At 43.9% G+C, this 10,668-nt stretch overlaps 1 protein-coding gene across 8 annotated transcripts in view; it reads left to right on the forward strand.

Moving 5' to 3' along the window:
- Nucleotides 1-5,170, forward strand: part of GRAP2 (GRB2 related adaptor protein 2) — a 106,889-nt gene extending 101,719 nt beyond the window's left edge. For all 8 annotated transcript variants that reach the window (XM_048302287.1, XM_048302285.1, XM_048302283.1 and 5 more), the window contains 2 exons: nucleotides 649-768; nucleotides 2,996-5,170. In XM_048302287.1, the coding sequence (XP_048158244.1) occupies nucleotides 649-768; nucleotides 2,996-3,175 (300 nt within the window). In that variant the 3' untranslated portion in view covers nucleotides 3,176-5,170. The remainder of the gene's footprint in view (nucleotides 1-648; nucleotides 769-2,995) is intronic.
- The last annotated feature ends 5,498 nt before the right edge of the window (nucleotides 5,171-10,668 follow it).

Genomic DNA, 10,668 nt, shown 5'->3' on the forward strand with positions numbered 1-10,668 from the left:
TATTTGGGGGCTTTCCCCTGACTCCTTGCCCACTAATGACTCTTAAATCCCCTCATTTATACATCTCAGAATATACATATGTCAGAGTTTAATCTCAGCTGGCAACTAAGTACCATGCAGCCACTCAATCAGTCCTCCTCCTGCTGGTGGGAGTAGGGAGAGAATCGGGAAAAGGGTAAAACTCGTGGGTTGAGATAAGAACAGATTAATAATTGAAATAGGGTAAATGATAATAATAATAATAATAATAGTCATTATTATTATTTTCTATTTTTTTAAAAGGAGACAACAAAAAGAGAGAGAGGAATAAAACTCAAGAAAAAAAAGTGATGCACAATACAATTGCTCATCACCCACTGACTGATGCCAGTCCCTAACCAGTTATTGACCTCTTCTGGCCAATTCCCCCCAGTTTATATACTGGATATGATGTTCTAGAGTATGGAATATCCCTTTGACCAGACACTGAAAAGTCCTTGATTTAGAATGAGCCAGTACTTAACAACAACTGAAACATCAGTGTCTTATCAGCAGTATTCACATACTAAATTCAAAACACAGCACTATACCAGCTACTACAAAGAAAATGAACTCTATTCCAGCCAAAACCATAACAACATGACTTTTCTCTTGCTGTTTTCTTTCTAGGAAAGATATGGTGGGAGTCTGGACAGGAAAGACATGCTGCAAGGACTAAGGGATCATGGCCAAGGAAATGCAGGAGCTATGCAACGGAGACACACAGACCCACTGCACCAGCAGACACCGGTAGGTGATGCACCTGGAAGGCCTCATCTCCCCAAGTCAGTGGGGGATGGTCCTTTAGCAATGGCCAAGCAGTCTGGACAATGTCACCTACATGGAAGTTGCATGAGGAGTAGCATATTATGCCTGCCAGGACATGTCTTACAAGACATTTCTGAGTCTCAATACTCTATCCCAGCCACTTGAATCTGCTTCTGAGGCACTCTGACGGTAGGACTACAGCATTATATGGGCATAGTTCTGGTAACTGCTCTCAACGTCAGTCTTATGCAGCCTCAGTGGAAGAGGGAATTTAGCATGAGCTCAGCAAAATAGGTATCTGGGACATTGGAATGAGCACAAGCTCACCCATGGATTTCAATCAAGCATGAGTCCAGTCCAGCAGAAGACATTTCTGAAAGCCTAATGACCTCTTCTAGGAGAACCTCATGTCCATTAATGCAAAGGACTTTGAATTATCTTTGCCACCACAGCCAGGCAGTGACTGATGTCAGTAGCTATATGTGCAGATTTTTTAAGTTCTATGGAGATCTGCCTCATGATACTGTACCATGCTACAGTGCTCCTTCTGTCTTTCAATGCACTTGTAGTCACACTGTCTCTTCCACTAATTTTTTGCTGCAGTCCTGAAAAGGTCTGAGATCACTCAGCTCTACTTGTCGGTGCCTGGCACATCCTCTCAGACCTACTTTGCTGTCAAAGCAGGACTCACCTACCTGACACCCTTGGCTGTCAGAGCCTCTTAGCACAGTGGATGTGGGCACGATCCAGATGTGTCTCTGCAAACACCTCAGACCACTCCCCTACCTGGATCCATACCTGGCACTTGACCTTCAGTAACTATCTGCTCTGCAAATTCCCACTATGTGAATGCCCACATAGAATATGGTGTCTTTCTTTGCCTCAGCCTGTTATTCCACTGCCAGCTCCAAAGTATTTCCCCATCAGCTCAGTGTAACCTAGGGCATGCTCCTCTTTCTTGAGGAAATGCACACCTTAGCCCACAACCAGAGAATCTAGATCCAAGGAGAGAAGGGAAGGACAGCAGACCTTTCTCAAGTGTGAGTGAAAAAGAACAGATTGGATTAGGAGATTTGGAACATGTTAAAAAATAGGGGCATGCCCCTTTTTTTTGCAAAATCCCAAATCTTTATTGTAATCCAGCTCAAAATACAATGGTTTTTATCTCTGAGAGGCTGTGGCAATGAATAACAACATGCTCTTGCCTGCCACATCCCATCAGTGATCTAGAAGCCACAAATCTAATTATAGGAAGGTCTATATACCCAACCAAATAACTAGGAGCCAGGTCTAAGCAGGGCCCTGAATGGAAGGTTTATCAAAAGTTAGTCTGTCTTCAAGCAGATCATTTCTTCTGTCCCTGCCAGATATACCTCCTAAATTACCCATGCCCCGTGGTTTGGATGCCAACAATTTCCCAGAAAGAAGCCCAAGCTATGTCCTTTAGAACATGATTTCTGGCCAAAATGGGAGACTGACTGCAAAGTCTCTTATGATTAAGCTCTCATAAGAAAAAAAATCTAACCATAGTGCACATTACAGTGCACACCCCAAATAAACTGATATACCCAAACAGATCCTAAATCCTTTTGATCTCAGGGGCCTCACCTTGGGTAGAGTCTGAAGAAGATTTAAGACCCTCCCCTATGCCACAAAAGAGCCTGAAAGAGCAAGTATCCTTCTTTATCCTTCTTTACAATGTTCTCTTCTCTCACCTGCGTGCTGGCTCTCTCAGTCCTCTGCTGGCTGAGGACACATTTTGATATCCATACCAGCACCAGGCCAGCTCCCTAGAGGCATTCCCTTATAATTACAGCCCAGCAGGACTCAGGCAGGAGCCCTTCTGTGCTCCCAGAACTGGCTTCAGACATGGCTGTCCTGGCTGCCCTTACACGGCAGAGGCAACAGAGCCATGGGACCACAATTTCCTGGGGACCTGCTCTCAGTCTGACTTTTCACCTTATGGTGCAAATACCCACAAATACACTGAGGCTGCTGAGAAACCAAACACCATCCCTTGGGTGTCCCAGTAAATTGGTCCCTCCTTCCTGGCATCTTGGCCACTTCCGGGTTTAATTGCAAGTTGGTCTAAATTTCAGCACTGCTTGTTCTTGCTTAGTGAACATACTTGCTGGGGCTTAAGAGGGGTGACAGGAAGATGATCTCTAAGACTCTGGCTCCTTGTTCCCTGCCTGTCTCTTCTTTCCAGCGAACGCTGTGGGTCCGTGCCTTGTACGACTTTGATGCTATGGAGCACGATGAGCTGGGCTTCCGCAGTGGAGATATCTTAGAGGTCCTGGACAACTCCAACCCATCCTGGTGGAAAGGACGTCTGCGTGGGGAACTGGGTCTCTTCCCTGCCAACTACGTCACACCAGTTCTGCTGTGAGGGCACAGTATGGCCCAGAGGGCCATGCTGGAGCTGCTCTTCTGACATGACGGGGACAAAGGAGTGCATCTTCCCTTGCCACCAGGACATACACTGTTTTTTGTTTTGTCTTAATTTATTGGCAATTGATCTTTTGAAGTGTTGGTATGAAAGAGAACCCTTTGAAGAAGAAATTTTTTCCCCTATTTTTCATACTTATGAAGGGGAAGGGAGCAAAATCTTGGACTGTTCATGGAGACTTTGCTGGGTCCTCCCTGCCTTGTCACCTTTTGGCTAACTATTGACAAGTTGCTGCAATTAGGTTTGTTCTGCAGAAATGCCCCTGAGAAAGGCTTCAGGTTAACTTCAGGTTCAGTATTCAAGTAGCCCTATCCCTTCATTTTGGATCTGGTAGCACTCATAGTTTCTTCAGGCTCCATTCCAGCTTTCTTTCAGAGGCAGGAGGAACACCCATGCAAATTAAATGATCCTTGGCAACCACATTAATCCTTCAGTTAGGGAAGGAAAGTGAGGGCTTTAAGTTGAGGCAATCTAGACTTTTCTTAGTAGTTTCTGGCTTACCCATCTCATACTGTGTGTATGAACTGTATGGATATACCAGATGAAGGGAAAGAATCCTGTAAACTTCTGTACAAACATACAAGTGATGAAGGTATGGGACAGCAAGGAGCAACTTTCTTTGCTTCTTCTGATAGTCCTGCTCTTCTTTCTGCACCCCGTAACAACTTACCCCATGTTCAAGCTGTTCTTTTAGGTACCTACGCTTCAGCTAGATAGCCTGATCAGAGCAGATCAGGCCCTTCAGCTGAATTAGTATCCACTGGATTGGATTGCAGTTAACATCCCTCACTGGTTCCTTTGGTAGAACTGAACTGGGGAGGGATTGGAGAGAAGAGGTTCCTCTGGTTTAGTAGCAGAAGTTCTTTCCCTGAGAACTTGCTGTGTTGAGGATCACCGTGTACACAACTCTGGCTTACTAGAGAAATGTCTCATCCAACAGGTTAAGCTGTTACTTTACAGTGTGCAGAGAATAAAGCTGTAGCCATCAATTAGTCTGTTCTCTGTTCCAGTTTCTTTTGGATAAAATAAGGTAAATGAATAGGTTTTCAAACACTTGCTGAGTGAATGCCCAGATGTGATAGAAATTTATTGCAAATGCACATTTAAAGTGATCCAAACCCTGTGAAGGGGACTCTACTGCGTAACTAGTGCTCAGGCACGTTGATATTAAACAAGCTGCCTGAATTTTTCGCAACATGTGGGACCTTACCAGTCAGCAAGGAGAAGTGATGATTAATCATTATTGAAAAAGAAAGAAAAGGCAAGTGAAAACCTCTAAAAACAAATCAGATTCAGCCAAAAAAAAACCCAACTTATCTTTTGTTAGTCCCAGTGGGAGAAAAAGAACCCAGGAAATAGGTTCTTGGTGAAGTCCAATTCAGTGTAGCTGGACTGAATAAAGCTTCCAGCTAGACAGAGTATTAGCACAAAGAACCCATTTTGAGAGAACTCCACCAAAAGCAGATTATTAATGGGTGAAGTAAAATGCAAGTATTTAACAAGGCATATAAACTCTAAAGAGAATAGGAAACTTAGAAGGACACATTAAAAACTATTGGCTACCACAGTGGTCCAGGGAATATGACTGCCTGGGCTGGACTTGGCCCTGTCCTCTTGCAGGAGCTCGCTTCTGGGCCTTTAGTGTCTTCTTTTGAAGGGAAGTCCATGAGGCTTCTTTTGGAACACGATACCTTATCATTTGTATGAGGGTGTAACCTCCGTGGCTCCACAGTTTGAAGAGTGTTTTGGTGTGATTTGCCCTTTCTTAACCTTTTTGTGTGTGGGTTGGTTTTTTTATTAAGGTAGTTACAGCTTTGGAAGAGAGAGGGTTAATATTCAGTGAAAGAGGGAGAGAGGATTAATGCCAGGAGGAGACGGAAGCAAAGAAACCAGAGACTAACAAAGGCAAAGGAGGAATAAAAATGATGAATCTTTCATATTCAGCTCTGGCTGAAACAAAAGATACGGTGTATTCACAATTATTCCCATCATGTCAAATCATCTTTCAATTAATTCCTTTTTTTCTGTATTAGTTACTTTTAAAATTAGAAGCAATGTCTCCTTTTCCTTTCCTCAGCACTCTAAAGACCCTCTTGGTAGTGAAGATGTAGTTGCACAAAATTAATTGAAGATAATGCACTTAGCAGTTTGATAGCTCTTCACGCATTTGAAACCCCTTTACAGAGATTAACTAATTAAGCAAGTCTAAGTAATGCATTGCAAGTAGCCCCATGTTAACGCATGATTCATTTGAGGAAGAGGTAAATTTTCACGTGATTTTTTTAATTGATGTTTAAGGAATTAATACTTAAGGTAATTAGTATTAAAGGACTGCACGCTAATTATGGACAACATACCAGCACCACAGTAAAATCACGATTTCTCATTATCAGCAGCATCTAACGACAGCAAAACTACCAGGAGGAGACGGCCTCACGGCGTCTGTTTTAACTCCACCAGTGCCCTGCGCTGCTGCCCTGTGCAGGGGCCAAGCTCGGGGCTGCCATGCCCTGTTTCTCTTGCCTCTGCTTTTGGCCTTGCCTGCTCCCCCAGCAGAGGCAGTGCTGCCTGCATTTACTGCACCTGGCAGTAGCTGAGAGGCACAGGTGACAGTCTGCATTTTTGTACCCTCCCACAGTAAAAGTTGTTTTTCTCTCAGCAAAACAACAGTGCTAAGGATCATGGCTATTCCCAAGTCAGTGGAGACTCCAGATACAAGGGGAGGTGTGGGGAAAGTGGGGAATTTTGCAGGGGATAGAAGGGGCTGTACAATGGAGAAGTTTTCTGTGCCCCATGCCATTTTCTGCCCATGAAATTCTCTCTCTCATAGATTAGGCCACTTAATAAGGAAAAAGAGAGACACTCCTCTCCTCTAACCATATATCCTGCCAACCTTCCTGCTCCTTCTTCCAACAGGTTTTAATTGTAGCACAATCCTTGTTAATATTGTGGTGATTCACTTACACCTCAGAGACTATTGCCCTTGCAAGAGGTACATATTAGCAGCCTAGGACTGGAGCCTTAAGGTGACAGTGCACTGCACTGAGCTCAGCTGACATTTGTCAATGTTTCGGAAAGAACCAAAACCACTAGAACATATCCCAAGAGAGTGTGAAACCAAAATGGGGAGGAATAAAGAGGGAAACCAGAAGAGTATTTGGTTTCTTATTTTTCTTAAGCAAGAAAGACAGTTCATGAGAAAAGAAAATGTAAACAGAGATAAAAGAATGTGGGAAGGCAAGCATTATTATAACAAGTGAAACAGAGGAAGCTGGACTTGCACTTGGAAAAATAAGTTTGGTGAGCATAGCTGAGCTGTGCTTTCTCCTGTCTGAATGAAACTTTTGCTTATGTTCTGCTGCAAATCCATATTTTGCTTAGAAATGTCTCTGTGATTAATAAGGCTGAGCTGAAAAGAGTAAATTTCCTTTCACGTGAAAGATGTGCAGGCAGTTTTCTGTGCCACAAAAGAGAGGTCTCTCTGCATTGGCATCCATGTTTACTGAAACAGCTGTGCTCACTGGAGCGTGCTGCAAAAACCACAGGATCATGGCTGGTTCCCATTGGACTGCTCAAAGGTAAGAGCACAGGGGAGATGATCCTCAGGGCTGCCACAAAGTCAGCACCTGCTCAGGCTGCTAGGCCAGCCTCCCGTGCCAGGAAAACAAGTTCATGGGTGGTGGCTGTTGTTTTTTAAATGCAAAGTAGTTCTCAGTTTCAGTGGGCTGTGCAAGAAATTTGAAGCTTTTCACAACAGCCACCTGTTCATGATTTTTTCCATTTAGCGGCACCTCTCATCCTTCCTCCCTAACAGGATCCCAGTGCTGCAGGCTCTTGAAAGGCCCTTTTGCCTTCAGCCCTTGTGGAGAGCAACCAAGGATGTCAGAAGTGAAAGATCCAGCAGCCAGGAATAAATGGATTGAGTAGCCTTGAACAGCAATGTGGCATCAGCTGGGACATTTTGCACTGCAGGAGCAATGCCCCAGCAGGTGTAGTTATCTCAAGGCGAAGGGTGATCTCTACCCTGAGTGGGAAGCAGCAGGTCTTTAGTAATGTCAGTGTCACATCATAGGGGCAACAAAGATGTCTGGTGGGACAGAATTGTGGCCATCTGGGCTAGGGCTGTGCTCAGACTCTTGTTCTGCTTTTGCAGCTCTTTGCCAAGGAGCCTGGGTTACACCACACTAGGTGTGAGAAGTATTCGGCAATGCTGCCCATCCCTGCCCAGTGCAGCCCCAGAAGCCTCCATGCACTGCAGCTGCAGCCCATCATCTTGCTTCCCCTACATCCCCCTCCCGGGCCCATGGCCCAGCTTGTGCCTCTGTACTGAGAGAAAGTGCTCTGCAGACATCTCATTTCAAATATTTGTTCAAAATGTTTGGCTCAGGTGCTTTTAAATGAAATTCCGTAGAGGTCAGTCAAAACCGTTAGTGTTCCCTAGGTGATCCAGGCAGTTACATTTACTGGTTAAAACATAGGCATGGCGTAAAGAGCTTCTGACACCCAGCCTGTCCTTGCTGCTGAAAACTTTGCATTTCAGTGGGGAACCATGAACTGAGTGCATGATAAAGCCTTTAACAGCACTGAAGAAGCGGGCAGAGCATTGCCAATTTCTCCAATTTTTTAGAGGCAACTTTCATGTGACAGAACTCATGAGCCTTAATTCACATCAAATGGAAAAGAAGTTTCTTACATAAGCAGAACTGCCAGCAGAAAACAGTCAATGACTTATCTGTGAGCTACAGGGTAGCAGGGAAACAGGCAAGTGAAAGAGGAAAGGTCACTGACCTTTGCATGCAGAGAAAATTCAAAGCACGTTGTCTGCTGCCATTGTGCAAGTGAGAGGTGCTTGGCCCATGTCCAGCCTGCCAACATGAAAATGCAAAATTTCACAAATGGCAGGCCTGCAGGAATCCTTGTAGACACGCAGAAATAAAATTAGCTCAGGCAACAAAGGGAGGAAGAAGAAACAAACAAATTAAAAGATCCCTAGGTATCTTGCGGCTTCTCCCCGCTAGTCCAAGCAGGCTCATTTCCACCAGGATTTATGAAAGAGCCATGGCGGGTTTGTATGTCACAAACAAAAACGAGAGCAAAAATGGGGGGAAAAAAGCACTTTAGGACTGGAGTCTACTACTATGCACTTAAAGCTATAAAATAGTGACAGTGTCCTGATATCATGACTGAAGTTTGAGTCTCTGTTTAAGTGGTGCTTCTGGGAAACCTTTCAGTGATGTCTATGATTCATGCACATCTATGAATTCTGTGGTTCTATATCCACCCACAGAAAAGGAAAAGAAAAAGGAAAACCCATGAAAAATACTGGGTACCTTCTCTCCTGATCTAGAGGTCATTTGCAATGTATCTTTTGTATCTGTGCTGTACTGAATGTGTCATAACTTCCTTGTGCTACTAACCAGTCCCTCTCCCCAGTCAAATTCCTAGAAGAGTGCTATTGCAGTGCCAACAGGTAATAGCAAACAGCCAGAATCAGTGTTTGGTGCCCCTTCTCATGGCTGAATGTTTTCTGCCAGGGGTTTTTTGTTGTTACTGTTGTAGCTGTTGTTGGATTTCTGGGGGGGGGGGGGGGGGGGGGGGGGGTGGTGTTGATGTTTTTTACAGCATACCAAAAGTTTGGTTGCAAAATGCTGAGTTAGACGTAGACTGCACCAGTATTTTAGTTTTTTTTTCTTTTTGTCTCGTCAAAATTTATGGAGAAAAAAAAATCAACTGCAAGTTTACTACCAGCACTAAGGGATTGGGAAACTGCCCTTTGCTCTGCCCCTTCGAGAGTCATTTTCATCAGAGCTGAGTGGGCGCGTAGCTCGTTCTGCATTAGCAGCTTTCCGCACTCACCTGGCAGAGGTGTGAATAAGAGGGATGTGCGGCAGCAGAGAATCAGCTCTCTGTAGCTGCGTATCTGTGTGTGTATCTGAGCTTGCCATTGTGAGGGCAGCTATTTGCGCTTTATCGAACGGAGATGGTCTGCTAATTACAATGGGCGTGATTTCATCAGAACGGGTGAGTCAGTCCTTCAGCTCGCTGCCGCCCTGCACAAAGCCATCCACTGGTTTTCTGCCGGGGTAAGGAGCTGAGTCAGCGCACCGAAGGCTGCGCAAAGAGGCCCAGGGCCAGCGCAGGGCGAGCAGTGGGAATGCACAGCCAGGAGGGGAAAGGGTAAGACGGAACCTCCCCGTCCTGGCAGCAGGAGCTCTTAGATCACCTCGTCCTAGGCTGCGGACTCAGCAAAATGAAAACTTACCTGGCAGTGAGGTTGCCAGAAAGCCTTTACATGAGTAGGCGATCCTTTCATTAAAGCTCGTTTGGGAGACCGGAGTGCAGGCAGGAAAGGGGGAAATAACTCGGATCTGCTGTAGACACTACCTCTCGTCCACGGAAGCTTACAGAAGCTCCAGCTAAGCAGCTGTAAGAATTTTGGGTTGGTTTTGGTTTCGTTTGGGGTTTTTTTAACTGCAAATTAAAGCAGGGAAAATAATTTTATGATAGTCAAACTCTCAGTCATTCAAGCGATAATCAACATTAACTCTAAGGGGAATGGATCATACGCACCAGTTTTCAGGAGGAAAAGAATAAAAGCGAGAGACTCCTCGCTGCCTTGTGAAATCGCTGAATTATTAGTGCCACTTGTTGCTGATGTTTCTTTTTCTGGGTGGGGTGCAGCTATCAGTCACGTTTATCGGGTTGGAGAGCATGACAGGGCTCACCAGTTTAAATCTTCAGCATCAGCTGACCAGAATAATAGCTGCATATTCTCATTTAAAATGTGCATGGCTCGTAGAGCACAGGCATTTCACAAACACTCTGGAACACCAGTCATAAACACCTTGAATTTAGGGCTCCAAAAATAAGAGGTAGGGCTCCAAGACACACAAAGGGGTGGTTTGCATTTCCAAGAAAAGAAGTTAAATGAAATGAAAAATCAAGCAGTGAAATGAAATTAAATTAAATGAAACTTCACTGAATAAAATTAAACGAAATTAAATTAAATCTCAGGATTTCATTTCCGGAAATGAAATCAAAAATCAAGGAATCAAGTGAAATGAAATAAAACTTCAAGGAATGAAATGGAGTGAAACGTAACAATCAGGACATTTCCTTTCATGTAATGAATTTTCATTCAAGGAATGAAAAGGATATCAAAGAATTAAGTCAAATGGAATGAAACTTACAGGAAGGAAATGAAATCAAATCATGAAATGAATTTTCATTTCATAATAGAAAATGAAATGAGAAATCAGGGAATGAAGTGAAATAAATTGAAACTTCATGGACTGAAATTAAGTGAAATGGAATTAAACGTAACAAAATGAAAATAAATGAAACCTTGAGATTTCATTTCCTTTCACGAGATGAAAATTCATTTCGTGAAAGGAAATGAAATGGAAAGGAATGAAATGAAACTTAACAGAATT

The sequence above is a fragment of the Corvus hawaiiensis genome, chromosome 4 (assembly GCF_020740725.1).
Source record: "Corvus hawaiiensis isolate bCorHaw1 chromosome 4, bCorHaw1.pri.cur, whole genome shotgun sequence".
NCBI classification, from domain to species: Eukaryota; Metazoa; Chordata; class Aves; order Passeriformes; family Corvidae; genus Corvus; species Corvus hawaiiensis.